General features: G+C 36.7%; 1 protein-coding gene across 1 annotated transcript in view; it reads left to right on the top strand.

The window, feature by feature from the left end:
* The window catches only part of Pkhd1l1 (PKHD1 like 1), a 140,204-nt gene that overhangs the window by 68,342 nt on the left and 56,156 nt on the right, over positions 1 to 15,706 (top strand). Inside the window, exons 40-49 of the mRNA XM_085831797.1 lie at positions 276 to 425; positions 2,210 to 2,384; positions 3,319 to 3,475; positions 3,846 to 4,002; positions 5,406 to 5,485; positions 6,271 to 6,400; positions 7,231 to 7,360; positions 9,776 to 10,017; positions 11,762 to 11,898; positions 12,879 to 13,908. Of these exons, the coding sequence (XP_085687923.1) occupies positions 276 to 425; positions 2,210 to 2,384; positions 3,319 to 3,475; positions 3,846 to 4,002; positions 5,406 to 5,485; positions 6,271 to 6,400; positions 7,231 to 7,360; positions 9,776 to 10,017; positions 11,762 to 11,898; positions 12,879 to 13,908 (2,388 nt within the window). The remainder of the gene's footprint in view (positions 1 to 275; positions 426 to 2,209; positions 2,385 to 3,318; positions 3,476 to 3,845; positions 4,003 to 5,405; positions 5,486 to 6,270; positions 6,401 to 7,230; positions 7,361 to 9,775; positions 10,018 to 11,761; positions 11,899 to 12,878; positions 13,909 to 15,706) is intronic.

The raw sequence follows: 15,706 nt of genomic DNA, 5'->3' as shown, positions 1-15,706 counted from the left end.
TTTGAGTACTCTAAAATCCTTTGTGACATCTCTTTTAAATTAAATTTTAGTTTCCAAAATTATTTACTTAAATTAACAGAAGCCACACTTATTCATTGAAAAATTTAAACACTACAATTAAAAAGATATTTGGTTTTATTAATAATGTAATAAATTTCAGATCTAAGAAAGTTACATAAAGATACTTTTTGGGGGGTTTTAACTAAAGCAAATGCTTGCAGAGGGGACATTTCCTGCGCATTTGTTCATGTTCTCCTTGTATTTATCTTCTTCAGGGAGCTTTGGTGGTGGACAAACCTTGACTGTGACAGGCATGGGATTTGATCCATGGAATTCAACCATATTGGTCTGTGACTCTGAATGTGCAGTTGACAAACTTGGATCTAACTCTACAACACTGTCCTGTGAGATTCCTCCTAATAATGGTAAATACTCAAAAAGAAAAAAAAAAGGTAACCGGTGAGAAATGCTAATTTTAGAAAGATTACAGTCTTTTCTGAGGTTGTTGAATTCTTTTGAAGTAATTGAGTTGGATGTATGACCATCTTGACTTCAAGCAATTTGGTCAGAACTGAATTTCCTATTTGTGTAAATCTGAAAACTTTGGTTTGTGACATCAATTCATGACTCTTAGTTGAGCATTCAAATGGAAAACTTGTTGTTAGTTCTTGCTAGTCAATTTTTCTTTAAAGGCAACTAGAAAGTGTTGACAAAAGGAAAAATAGTTTTTCCAGAGAAAAGCACACCAACTGGTTATCTTACACCAAAAGGTCAGCCCAGAAAACATACATACAAGTAACATCATACAGACTGATTATGTTGTAATTAGAAATAAGACATATATATGAATATAACAACAATTAGTGGGAAAAGGTCATAAACTTGAAAGAAAGCAAAGAAGGGTATATGGGAGGGTTTGGAGAGGAGGAAAATGGGGTTAAATTATATGTTTATAGTATAACCTCATAAAATAAAAGTTATTTTAAAAGTTGAATTGCTATAATGACTTTGTGTATTAGCCTTAGCAGTCATCAAAAGGTTTTGAGCCTCTAACATTTCTTGGGCAAGATTTTGAACCTCTCTCTACCTCAGATTTTCATCTATCAGATTGGTTTTAACATTATGCCATTCTTCATAGGATTATTATTGTGAAGTTAACATATGGAGAAGGATATCTGAAACATGATTTATGATTTGTTGTTATTATAAGTCTTGTTTATTTTTACTTATTGAAGAATAAAACCTGAGTTCTGGGTAATCCTAAATCTCAAATTTTATTGCCTCCTTTTTACCTACAGCCAAGTTACTAAACTTCTTTCTACTACAGTTTTTCTATTAAATGGAGACGTTATTAGCCATAATTTGGTTGGTTGTGAATATCAACTATCTAGTACTGTATAGAGATTTTTCATTATTATTTAACAATTTAGAGAGAGAGTTTAGTTAGTTATTTAGTTAGTTGTGGTTTTCCATTTTTTGAGACAGGGTTTATATATGTACCCTTGGCTACCCTGAAACTCACTCTGTAGACCAGGCTGGCTCAAACTCAGAGATCAGCTTACCTCTTCCTCCAGAGTTCTGGGATTAAAGGCATACACCACCACCACCTGGAGGCAAAATTTAAGGTCTTAAAATGACATTTTAGACAAATAAAAGTATGTTTCATACACAAATATTTTTAACATAAAATTTCATAGTTCTGTGAATATTTTGCTTACCTGATGTTTTAATGATTGGTTTTGTTACTTCAACACTAGGATTGGTATTTTGATAAAAATATGAAGTAGTACTGTGGAAAGTTGGCAGGTTATAAGTCTCAACACCTCTTCTTGTTATTCTACATAGGCTCCTTGTGGGCTTCAGCCCCCTCCCTTGCTTCCTCTTTTGTCTGTTTCTGTCTCTACCTTTCCAGCTCTGATTTGCATTGTTAGACCTTCTAGTTCTGCAAAACTAAGCTGGAAGGTTTGCATAATTGTTCACAAGAGAGGTTTGAGTGTTTTTTTCCTCATTCCCTTGTTAGTAGAGTATAAAGAATATGTGATATTTTTTAACTTTTGCTAGAGGATCTTGCTAGCTTGTGTACAGCCTGTGGGCATTATGAAGTGTTCATGGGAAAAACAAGACTATAATGAAGATATTTCTGGGTTTTGGCAATAAATCTTGACCTGATGGCAGAACTCTTCTCAATCTGACTCCCTACTTCTCATAGGCCAGGGACTTGATCAAGTCTGTGGAGTGAATGTGGTCAACGGGAAAGACTCATCTCATTCCATGAAGCTATTTACATATACCTTGTCCCTGACTCCCCTCATCACTGAAGTATCTCCCAGGAGAGGCAGCACTGCTGGGGGCACCAGGCTTACAGTCACAGGATCTGGATTCAGGTACGGTCTTAACACAGGTACACATCAATGTGCTAGATGCAAGGTGTTGTACTTGCTCTCTTCTGTGCCTCACAGTAATCAAGTACAATCTGGTAGTGTGGACCTTCTCTGTTTGTAAGCCATGCTTGAGCTAAAAAATAGTACTAACACTAACTGAATACAAACTCTGTTCTAGGGACCTTCCTGCCCACAGAAGTTTCCTTCTTTGCCATATAAGGTGTTTTTATCCCACATCATGTTCAGGAGTTAAGGTGAAAGAGACAGAATGATTTGCCCCAAATCTATCAATAAGTTCACAAACATAAATCATTTGTTATGGCCTCCCCATCAGCTCATCTCTGATCATACCTTGTTTCATTTGTCTAAAGAAACATCTATTCCCTCATCAAACCCATTCCTTTTCAACCAGCCAGGGTCTTTTTCCAATCCTATGACTTAGCTACACTGCCCTCTTTCTTCAGTGAACAAAGCTGACATCAACACTTTAAAGCATGGAAGGCTTCATTAATTTCTCAAGTTCTTACAGATATTCTGAGCATACATTTCAAGTAGGGGTTAAATTCTAAGGCTTGTGACTGTGCTCAAAATGTTTCAAAGCGGAAAGAAAAATCCATGAGCAAGTTTTATACTTTGCAAAATGTAACTATTGGAGACCATAAAAGATTGTGATCCCTTGAACCCAAGCAGCCTTTCCTTTAATGTTGGAACACTTGCTGGTTTGTACATTTCTATTCCCTGACTTCTTAAAGCCTTTCTTTACTTTTTTTCAACAAATATTTCTGAATCTTAATATTGTATCAGCCTGCACTTTGATAAACCCTAGGGTATTTCACAAAAACGACTGCTTTTCCAGTAACTTATGAACGCAGAGCTTCTAATATGTGAAATAGAAATTTAAGGTAAGCATTATTGTCAACATTTTCTTCCTTTACAGTGAAAACACACAGGATGTTCAAGTCTTCGTAGGCAACAGCAAATGTGATATCCAATATTCCAACAAGACACATATCGTCTGCATGACAAGTGCTCATGCTCCTTCAGGGTGGGCTCCAGTTCATGTCAACATCAAAAACATCGGCCTGGCCAAATTGGTAATGACCGTTAAGTATAATCACCACAGCAATAAAAATCTAGCGTGCTGGAGGTGGTGTAATTACTAGTCGATATCTTGTTTGAGCATCTCTAGCAGATAATTGAACTGTACCTGTACTAAACTTAAGCAGTGCACATTTTTGTTCTTTATTCTTCATGTTTTACTTTATATTTTAATATTCTATCTGTGGAATAATTAATAATGGATTTTAACTTTGTTATTGTTATGAAATAATTGACATCTATAACATCCTAAAGTTGAGTTTCATTTTATTATTTAGATAAGTATATCCTGTTTCAGATTTTCTTTCCTTGAGACATTTTCTGATAAATTCTCTGAACTTTATGTCTTCTTGCACTCTATTACAGGAGAATGCTGACTTCTTATATGCCGATGTTTGGTCTGCCAACTCCTCATGGGGAGGAAATCCGCCACCAGAGGAAGGATCACTTGCAGTTATTACAAAAGGGCAGATAATTCTGCTGGACCAAAGTACTCCTATTCTGAAAATGTTACTCATTCAAGGTAAAATTGTAAAAATCTCTATATTAGACTCTGCTGATTATTTCCATCAAATTAATTTAATCAAAAGCCTTGATTATGAGCATTATCTTTGAATTAGGTTTTTAAAATCTGTTTGTGATTATATTATTTGGTGTGTTTCCAAAAACATTCTTTAAACTTTGTTTCATGAAGTTGTTTTTTTTTTTTTTTCAGTGATAACAAGGGAGGATGGTGAACATCTCCGTGTCCTTACATTTAATCAATTAAAATAACATCATTTCCCATGTCAAAAATACTGAGATAGTGGATCCCACAGGTTACAAAATTTTAGCAGTTTGCTCAAGCCAATCCTAACAATCCCAGACTGCCCTAGTATTGTGCCCGTTTTGTGAACCCCAAAAGACCACCAAAGAGCTCTTTCTCATTTAATTGCATTAGGGTCTTTATTCAAGCCATCAGTGGGACAAGATTTTATAGGAAATGGCAAGCAGGCAAAGTGGTTTCTAGCCTGGCATGCATCTAATTAGTGGGGGCAAGGGGAGTCTTATGGAATTTTGTTGTCCTTTAAAATAATTGGCTGGTGGTGGGAGCCAAACCATAAACGTAACTTCTGCTTTCCTCCTGATTGGTAGTTGTTATGAAGTGAAGTGCCAGGGACAAGCTTGTAACCTGGAAACTGGTAACTAGACACAGCTTTGCTGGGAGTAACCTGGAAACTGGTGCTAGAGAGTTCAACCTTAGGTCAGGTTCTCTAAGATGGAGTCTAAACCCAAGATCTGGTCTCTAACTAGAAACTGACTACAGTTCTCCTCTCTTTTGCCCACGGACCTGCCTTCAGTTGGAATCTGGGTTCTCTCTATTTTTTGGTATTCTTTATGTACTATAAGAATTGAATAAGCACAACAATTCCAATTATACATAAAAGAATTAATAATAAAGTGCTTGGAACTTTTGTGAATAAACTTTGTCAGAATGGTCTTATGCGCCTAAAGACTTCTGTAATTTTATGATTTTTTTTAGCTTCTACAATTATAAAAATATTTGTTATTTGAAGTCATTAAAGAATTAGATCATAGGTAAAGTTGTAATATCTTCAAGTTGGCATCAATGTTATAAAAAGGTATCTTAGTGTAGTCCTAATGATGCTAGCCTAGCTATTGCTATGGCACAAACTAGTAAAACTTTCAGAGCTATTTTTTAAAAGATGATGACTAATGTTGACATCACAATGATTTTTATAAAGATGACTGTCTCTCTTCTTAATTTATATTTTAAAGACCTGTTTTATGACCTTAATCTATGTAGTTGCACTGTTTAATGATAACTAAAATAGCAAGTTGTTATTGCAAAGCAGTTTACCCTAGACTTTCTTTTGCTGTCAACTCTTGGGGTCCTGAAACGCATTAAAATTATGTGGTTCACAGGTGGGACTCTGATATTTGATGAAGCTGATATTGAACTCCAGGCAGAAAATATCCTAATCACAGATGGGGGTGTTCTTCAGGTATGGGAAACAATACCTTCACTTAATTTTATTATTTAAAATATTACGTGTAAAGCTAATAGTTAATTCTACCAAATTATTCTGAAGTTATCTTTGTTTCAGTTGATTTTATTAATGTTATAACCTCACAGGAGATTCTCAGCATATTCTTGTATTTTTTAAATTTTTTTATTTTAATTAGCTATTTTCTTCATTTACATTTCCAATGCTACCCCAAAAGTCCCCCATTCCCTCCCCCCCCCACTCCCCTCCTCCCCCACACTCCCACTTCTTGGCCCTGAGAAAAATGGTGTATTGTCGAATTTAAAGTACAAAGAAAACTTCCTGTGTCAATCACCAGGTTATTTCAGAAGGTCAGCTGTTGTATACTGATTGACCTATTAGAAAACTCAAGTCTTAGGGTTGGAGGGAGCTAGCAAGATAGCACAACAAGAAAAAGTAGACACAAACGGAGGAACAACACTGGAGGTCATCTTCTAGTCTTAACATGTAGAAACCTCAGGTTTAATCATGTGCTGGCCACTGAGGTAACAGTGTTTAAAAGGTACATAAGCTGCACTCTTTTTTATAGTGATGTTTTCCTAGTGACAACAGCATAGACATGCACCTACAGGTATTTGAAAACAGCTACACACAAAAATTAAAGGCTTACATTGAGAAAGAGTGATGCGGATGACTAGACGATTCTCAAATGGGGAAGAAAAGGAAAAATAATTATTTTTGCAAAATAAAAATAGTGAATTCTGAGTTTTAATTTTCTGTACAAGATCTATGAATTCTTTCAGATTGGGACAGAAGCATCCCCGTTCCAACACCGGGCTGTCATTACTCTTCATGGGCATCTTAGATCTCCTGAGCTCCCTGTATATGGAGCTAAGACATTGGGAGTGCGTGAGGGCACACTGGATCTTCACGGTAGGCTAAAGGCACTTGGATATAAACTTGCCAGTCTTCTCCTATCTTTGGATAGTCTTTCTTTCTTTCTAACTCCACACCTTAGTCTAGAAAGTTACACACAGAAGCAAGTCTCTGAAGGAAGGTCATGCCTTCCTTCTAGGCCATTTCATACCCTTCTGACAGCTATGTCTGTGAACAACCAAACACTATTGGTACCATTTGCTTTTTCCTTACGTATGCGATCTATTCATTTCTTACTGTCTGAAAAGGCACTAATTTTGGATTTGGAAGATGGTAATTTCTTCATTTTTACTTTTTTTTAACCAGAATATTTCTAAAATGTAAAGACAAATTTATAATTGTACATTCGTATAGCTGTAGTTCAGGAAGTTGACATCAAATAATGTAGTTTGATCATGTTTGAGGTGATAAGGCAACATTGTTTAAACATGAACTGAGTCATTTTTGCACTGATGTCTTCTACCTGCTGATAATTGTAGCCTTTTGTGGATACAGAATGCTATGAACAGGAATACTGTGGCCTTAGATGCCCCATGTGGCACTAAATAAAATATCCTACTGTAATTTCTTAGAAAAAAATGTATATGATTTAGCTTAAGCTGTTTTACTAATTTCATAGATTCATACATTATTATGGGCATAGATTACTATTAACCTGATTACTCATTTTCTAAAACAAGAATTTTTTTCATCTTTCTCTTTTGAGATAAGTGGTAAAACAAAAATAAAATGAATCTTCCCCAAACTGACGTAATTTAAATTCAGAATGCACTTAGTAACCAAGAATACTCTTCTGAAGAGATGCTTGGTTTATATGTGGCTTTCAGGTCTGCCTATTCCTGTGGTCTGGACCCGCTTGACCCATACTGCAAATGCAGGAGAATGGACTTTAACTGTACAAGAAGCAGTAACATGGAAGGCAGGAGATAACATTGTGATCGCAAGCACAGGACACAGGTATCAGAGGATGTTGATTTATTTGAGTTACAGATTTTTTAAATCTATGTAAAAGCAGGATGATGGGATTTCTCAAACCATTTTTATTTGAACTTGAAGCATTTGGTAAACACCAATAAAGAAGCTGTGTGGTGGTGGCAATATACATCTTTAATCCCAGCACTTGGAAGGCAGAGGTAGAATATCTGTGAGTTCCAGGCTAGCATGGTCTACAGAGTGAGTCCCTGGACATCAAGGGCTACACAGAAAAACAAACAAACAAACAAACAAACAAACAAACAAACAAACAGACAAAGAAACCTGTCTCATAAAAACAAAACAAAAACAAAAAAACAAAAACAAACAGAAAAGGTGAGTATAAGCAGTCAAATGCATGTCGGTCAGATGTTAGCTTCTGTCTGATCACCAGTGTGTGTTGAGTTTCCAGTGACTGAATTTGTTATAAGAACAAGACTAAATATGAACCATAGTAAAACAATATGTAGCAGTAAAATGCTTTCTTTTACATGATTAGGTTCTTCAGTAAGATTTCACTAGAAAGAAGTATTCTGCTATTAAAAGTCATTTGAAAACATCAGACTTGGGGCTTTAGCTAAACACATTTGTGTGAATGAGCGTCTTTGTCTGGGGTCACCAGAGGACATGGCTGAGCAGCAGGCAGAATCCCCTCATCTTCCATGCTCGGCAGAGTTTCTCCCAGAGCAAAGCTGGAAGTTGAGATAGAGTAAAAGGAGAAGAAATCGGTATACAATGAGACTAAGCTGGCAGAACTTTCTAGATGCCTGGCATGTCACAGCTGAAACTACGTATACACCTTAACTTCTGTTGAGTTACATATCCTAGCAATTAATAGATTAAGATCTAGTATCACTGCCCAAAGAATATCAAAGAGCAAAAGACGAGAGGCACATTGGTCTAGCTTCATGTTCAAATTACAGACATTTAGATTACATGTGGTCACGTTTATCAGGAAACAAAGAGTAATTATGACAAGAAACAGATCTGCCAAACCCGTGACTGAATTTAAAAATTAACATGCAAGATGCCAGTTTTCAAGTTAAAAATAGGGTTGCAGATGTTAGAGAGAGATAAATATATACTTGCAAATTTAGCTTTGGAAGTACTCATTTATCACCCCCCACAGAAAGAAATTTAAATTATATAATGACAAAATACAGAAGGAGGAAAGTCACTAGGCTTGGTAATAAAATGGGAAATCCTTATTTATAGCCTTTCTATGTGCAATGAAAGAGAAACTTTACAATTTAGAATAGAGCTGGTTTAAGGACGCATGAATTAGAGTCAGATATGGGAGGAATATATTAAAAAGAGGGGTAGAATGATGTTATATTTTAATTAAATAAAATAATTAAAAATTTTTAATGCTAAATAAAGGAAATGATTATTTTATGGGGATCAGGCTTTGTCCACTTTTAGCAGTAATACTCACCATGGCCATTACTTGGTGGCTTTCTGTTTCCATAGAATTGCAAGGCTATCACTTCATTAGTCACACAACTACTGTGAAGACACTATGAGGCGATAGGCACAATAGCAATATGTACCTCTAAAAAGTGCTTAATAAGCATGTGGCATCACTAATGTCATAGCACACCTGGCACACTAGAAAGCAAGCCTGATCCCAATATTCTTAAAATAATTAATTATAAGAATGTGTACATCATAAAATCAGCAAGAGTCACTGTGGGTGGAAACTTGAATATATTAGAAAATAAATGACCAGGCGGTAGTGGCGCATGCCTTTAATCCCAGCTCTCAGGAGACAGAGGCAGGCAGATTTCTGAGTTTGAGACCAGCCTGGTCTACAGAGTGAGTTCCAGGACAGCCAGGGCTACACAGAGAAACCATGTCTCAAAAAAAACTAACCCCCCCCAAAAAAAAAGAAAATAAAGAAAAAAAGAAGATAAATGACAACTGAATAAATTCTCTGCTTAGAAATTTCTAATGGCTTTCCGTTGTAAGAGTCTCTACTTTGCCATGATTGATACCTTAAACTAGATTATTGTTGTAGGAAGCTATTATGTATGTCTTACAGGATGCTTAGAAACATCTCTGGCCTCTGTCCACTGGATGGATGCCAGTAGCACAATCCTTCCCTCTGAAGCTATTTTCAGTCATTACTGCGACTACAAAGTCACTCTCATTTAAGAACCTCAGGGGATGATACTTAAAGCTATAAATGATTACTTTTGCAGGCTCTGAACAAATCTAACACTCCGGTTTAAAATGAGTCATCAAACTTACTCTACATATAAAACATTTTTCTCAAATATCTCTTCAGAATATGGCATGGCATTTTTCAAAAGCACCTAATTTTATGACTGAAGCATTCAAATGTGTAAACCAAATATGGCAAATGTGTAAGGCAACTTTCTTTCTCTTAAAATTTTCCAGACACAGCCAAGCAGAGAATGAGAAGCGGACCATCGCCTCAGTGTCCGCGGATGGAATGCGCATAACTTTAACTAGGCCACTCAGCTACACACACTTGGGAATTACCACCACACTTCCTGACGGAACTGTGTTTGAAGCCAGGGCAGAAGTTGGAATTCTTACAAGAAATATTTTAATAAGAGGGTCTGATAATGTGGAGTGGAATGACAAGATTCCATCATGTCCCGATGGATTTGACACAGGTACTTTTAGCAACCAGCATGTGGCTGACGGTGATCATTCCAGTTTTTCAAAACATTTTGGGCTATATTGAACTGTACTATTTTATTTTCAACTTTAAAATGTATGTAGATATTAAGCTTGCAGACACTGATGGCTTGATAGTATTTGCAATATAATGAGTAAAACAATCAATGCTGACACCAAAGTGGAAGAAGTGAGTGTGTTTGAAGTTCTTGTGATTTCTTATTACTCTTCTATTCTTAGAGTTCTTTATTTTGAAGTCCTTGATAACTACAGCTTCACATGTCACCCTGAAACTACATCACTTATATTTACCAAGAAAATGTAGAGTTTCAAAATACAGTATTTGATGTTTCTATTTAGCAAATCTTTAACAATGCTTTTTGTATTTTTCAAAATCTGTAGTATATATGAGAGTACTTTCATTGTAGATAGAATTGTGGTAAATAGTTCATGGGCAATGGTAACTAGACAGAACATGGATATATGAGAAGATAAAGAGATACGTGTGTGGATATATAGATCTGTAAGTTTTAAGATAGGCATGCTATGACAGTAGCAATGCCTTTGAAATTTTGTCCCATATCATTCTTTGCATGAGCTTCTGTTCTATGTACTACAGGATATTTTGCAATATGCCTGACCTGAACTAGCCAAACATTCCCATTAGTGTGTCAACCAAATGTTGTAAGAGTATTCCAGATGTTATAATAGTATTATCTGGAAACAAAATCATCACTAGTTTACAAGCCACAGAATTATACTATGTACCATTATTCAACAAGCCAAAAATATCCATGACTTTCAATGACAAAGGATACTTCTTATCCATGCTCCATCTGTCTAGTCTAATGTGGGTCAACGGGAGGTTCTTTCCATTATAATCGTTTCAGAATTCAGACTGGTGTAGGCTTTGTCTCAATATGGGTTTTCATAATCCCTGAAGCAAAGATACGATGACTAGAGAGTCAAACCACCAATTAACTGCAAAGGTTCTGAAATGATGTATTTTGCTTCTGTTTATGTGCCATTGGCCAGAAATAAGTCAACAGCTTTGATGAAGTTCAAGGGAATGAGTTAGTGAAAGGCCCTGGACACACAGTAGAGAATTATTGGATACTGATGCATCTTAATGATGTGTTTACACTATAAAGCAGAATGTCTTTTGACAAGTTATCTCCATATTTTTGTAATCATTAGTAAGTAGCTAAATAATAACAGACACAAGATAGTTAATAGCTTTTTCTTTAAAGATAAGCATAAGGTCTTTGTATTTTATTTTAAATGACCTATTTTCTGATGTCATTTTATCTGCATCAAGCCTCAGAGTGGATATGAAAGCAAGTCTCAAGCTGTTTAAAATGAGAGTACTTCCTGCTATGCAAATTAGGCTGTCAGACTCTAGTGCTATACAAGCATAATTTTGCATTATGTTAATTCCCAATTTGAAGTGGAAGCTTCAGAAATAATATACAAAATACTATTATCATTATTCACCCAACAATTCAAATATTATTTAGTACTATCTCTAAAAAATGCCTTAGAATATGCAAAGAAAAACAAGATACATTATTTACCTTTCTTATTATCTAGAAATAAGATATGAACACATAATAACTATGTTCTAGAACAAAGTTGAATATATGTGAATAAAGAGAAATGAAATGACTATAATGAAAAAATTTAACATGATTATTGCTGTAAGGTCTTAAATAACTTTAAATATTTTAAAATATTTTTAAGGAGAATTTGCTACACAGACATGCCTTCAAGGAAAGTTTGGAGAAGAAATGGGAAGTGACCAGTTTGGAGGCTGTATTATGTTGCATGCTCCTTTACCTGGGGCTGACATGGTAACTGGAAGAATAGAATACGTAGAGGTAAGGAAAGTTATTGTTAAAACACCGAGGTGTCATACAGTGACTATGGATTGAACTCCTGCTGTTTGCCATACTCTACTTCCAATTGGATAGCAGACTGATAAATGAACAGTTTTAATGCAGTCAAATATTCACTCATTTGATCATTCCAAATATTTGATTCTGTATTTTTAAAAAGCATTAATGATGTCCATCCAGACACACAATTCAAAACCTAGTAATGGCTTTATAATATTTTCTTTTCTTAGATAAATGGATTATGTTGATTCACACATGTCAGCATCTTAAATATTAGATAACTAGATTATAGGTTTGGAGGAACACAGCAGAATTGTTACTAATATGCTTTAATCAGGACTCAGGCGCCACACCCACTTGGATTGACAAGGAGCTTTGCAAGTGTGAACAAGGCCCTTGGGCTGCTTACAGTTTTTTCATCTGGGAGGTTATGTCAGTGGCAACCTCCCTTCATGATCATGGTGAAGACTGTGACCTTGCATATAAAACACTATGGTGTGCAGTACCTGATAAATCTCCCAAAGCATTTCTTACTTACGGGAATCGAAAGGTCAGGAAAAAGAAGACATTTGCATAGCATTATTGTGTTATATAGAAAAATTGAGTCATAAAGAGAGTTTCATTTTATTAAACGAAACAGTTTACTTTTAGAGAAGAGGCAAAACACAAAAGAGTCAAAGATGGCATTGAGTATATAGTAGCAGGCACAGCTACCTTGCAACAATAGGTTTGCTTATTTATTTCTTACTTCACTTATGTGCCCCACTCATTCATTCCCTAACAAGTATTGTCAACTGAATTGCATTATATAAAAGATTGTATTCAGAATAAAATAGTACTTTCAAATAACAACATGAATAACGTGGAGGATATTAATGTAAGCATATTCGTGTCTTAATATGAAATTGGAGATTGCTTTGAAACAGGAAATAACTGAACAGTTCTTATTTCTGGCCTGACAGGTGTTCCATGCTGGTCAGTCTTTCCGTTTAGGACGATACCCAATACATTGGCACCTGCTTGGAGATTTACAGTTCAAATCGTATGTGAAAGGCTGTGCAATTCATCAATCATACAACAGAGCTATTACAATCCACAATACACATCACCTTCTTGTGGAGAGGAATATTATATATGATATAAAAGGAGGAGCATTTTTCATAGAAGATGGTATTGAACATGGCAACATTCTGCAATATAATCTGGCAGTCTTTGTACAGCAAAGTACCAGTCTACTGAATGATGATGTGACCCCAGCTGCATTTTGGGTAACCAACCCTAACAACACCATTCGACATAATGCGGCTGCTGGGGGCACTCACTTTGGCTTTTGGTACAGAATGAATGACCACCCTGATGGCCCATCTTTTGACAGAAACATTTGCCAAAAACGAATTCCGCTTGGAGAATTCTTTAACAATACTGTTCATTCTCAGGGGTGGTTTGGACTGTGGATTTTTGAAGAGTATTTCCCCATGCAAACAGGATCTTGCACCTCTACAGTGCCAGTGCCTGCCGTCTTTAACTCACTCACTGTGTGGAACTGTCAAAAAGGAGCTGAATGGGTGAACGGAGGGGCCCTGCAGTTCCACAACTTTGTGATGGTGAACAACAATGAGGCTGGCATTGAGACCAAGAGGATCCTGGCTCCCTATGTTGGGGGATGGGGGGAAAGCAGTGGAGCTGTGATTAAAAATGCCAAAATCGTTGGTCATCTTGATGAGCTGGGAATGGGACCCACATTTTGCACCTCAAAAGGCCTGGTTCTCCCATTTAGTCAAGGCCTGACTGTGTCGTCTGTACACTTTATGAATTTTGACCGCCATGCCTGTGTGGCTTTAGGAGTAACATCAATCACTGGGGTGTGTAATGACAGATGTGGAGGCTGGAGCGCTAAGTTTGTTGGCATCCGGTATTTTCATGCACCCAATAAGGCTGGTTTTCGTTGGGAACACGAAGCAGTACTGATTGACATTGACGGCTCACTAACAGGTAATATTCTCTAATCTGTGATTTAAAAAATTACCAACAATACATTTAAGACAGTGGTGACACATGCATTTAATCCCAGCATTTGGGAGGCAGAGGCAGATGGTTCTCTATGAGTTCAAGGCCAACCTGGTCTGCACAGTGAGTTTCAGGACAGCGAAGGCTATAGAAAAAAACCCTGTCTTGAAAATCCAAATATATGTTTACATGTATTTGAATGGTTAAGGCTGATTCACCAGTATCACAGATTGTATTCCAGCAGTAAATATACCTTCTGATTTGAAAATGAAAGGAAAGCCAAAGGCATTCCTCTTCCTCCTCCTCCTCCTCCTCCTTCTCCCTCTTTTTTAAAAGAGCTCCAAACTGTCAGAAGCAGCCTCCAAACATATCCTTTTATCTATTTCATTAACAATTTGATTTCGAATTAACGGTAGTTTTGTGGAACATATACAGAGACACTGCTCACTGCCATTTTGATGTTAGATGCCACCATTCTGCCATCACTTTACATTAAGATAAAAATTTGTTTTCATAATTGCCAAGTTGTGGACTCAGTCACATTTCATACAAATATATATAAATTCCGTCTCTATAAATCATGCAGGCAGAATATATCCTTACTAGAATATAGAACACCTTCCTTTTCTTTCTTCCTTCCTTTCTTTCTCTCTTTCTCTCTCTCTTTCTTTCCTTCCTTCTCTCTTTCTCTCTTTCTTCTTTCTTTTGTTTTCTTTTTTAGTTTATTTATTTATTTACACTCCATATTTTATCTCACCACCACCCCCGTCTGCCCTTCGACTGTTCCATATCTCATACCTCCTCCCCAACCCCTGTCTCAATGTGAATGTCCCCACCTCTGACCTCACCTGATCTCTAAACTCCCTGGGGCCTCCAGTCTTTTGAGGATTAGGTGTATCATCTTTGATTGAACCCAGACCCAGTAGTTCTTTGCTATATGTGTGTTGGGGGCCTCATATCAGTTAGTGTATAATGCCTGCTTGGTGGTCCAGTGTTTGAGAGATCTCGGGGGTCCACATTAATTAGACTGCTGGTCCTCCTACAGGGTCGCCCTTCTCCTCAGCTTCTTTTAGTCTTCCCTAATTCAACAACAGGGGTCAGGTGCTTCTGTCCATTGACTGGATACAAATATCTGCATCTGACTCTTTCAGCTGCTTGTTAGGTCTTCCAGGGTGTGGTCATGCTAGGTCCCTTTTTGTAAGCACTCCATAATCTCAATAATAGTGTCAGACCTTGGGACCTCCCCTTGAGCTGGATCCCACTTTGGGCCTGTTGCTGGACCTTCTTTTCCTCGGGTTCCTCTCCATTTCTATCCCTGTAATTCTTTCAGACAGGAACAATTATGGGTCAGAGGTGTGACTATGGGATGCCCCCCCCCTGCCCCCGCCATTTGATGCCCTGTTCTTTCTTTTGTTTTCGAGACCTGGGTTTCTCTGTGTAGTCCTGGCTGTCCTGGAACTTACTTTCAAGACCAAGCTGGCCTCGAACTCAGAGATCCATCTGCCTCTGCCTCTCAAGTACTCCCACATCTGCCTACAATACTTTTTAAAAGGAGTGACAAGGTGCTATCAGCTCCTTTGTAATTTAATGTCTAAATTTATATTTGTTTTAAAATGTGTTCAATAGACAAGAATTATGATAGAGGATATAATGTTGGTTTTTTTTTCTAGTTCTAGCTCTGTTGTGGATTTTTGGTTTTGGTGGATGAATGCATAAAGATATATTTGATAATATATAATTTGAAGTGTAAAATTTAATGTGCATCTCCATAGCTTCAGAGTGG

The sequence above is a fragment of the Mus caroli genome, unplaced genomic scaffold (assembly GCF_978045245.1).
Source record: "Mus caroli unplaced genomic scaffold, Mus_caroli_1 scaffold_16, whole genome shotgun sequence".
Classification (NCBI taxonomy): domain Eukaryota; kingdom Metazoa; phylum Chordata; class Mammalia; order Rodentia; family Muridae; genus Mus; species Mus caroli.
This window is presented reverse-complemented; position numbering and strand designations above follow the sequence as displayed.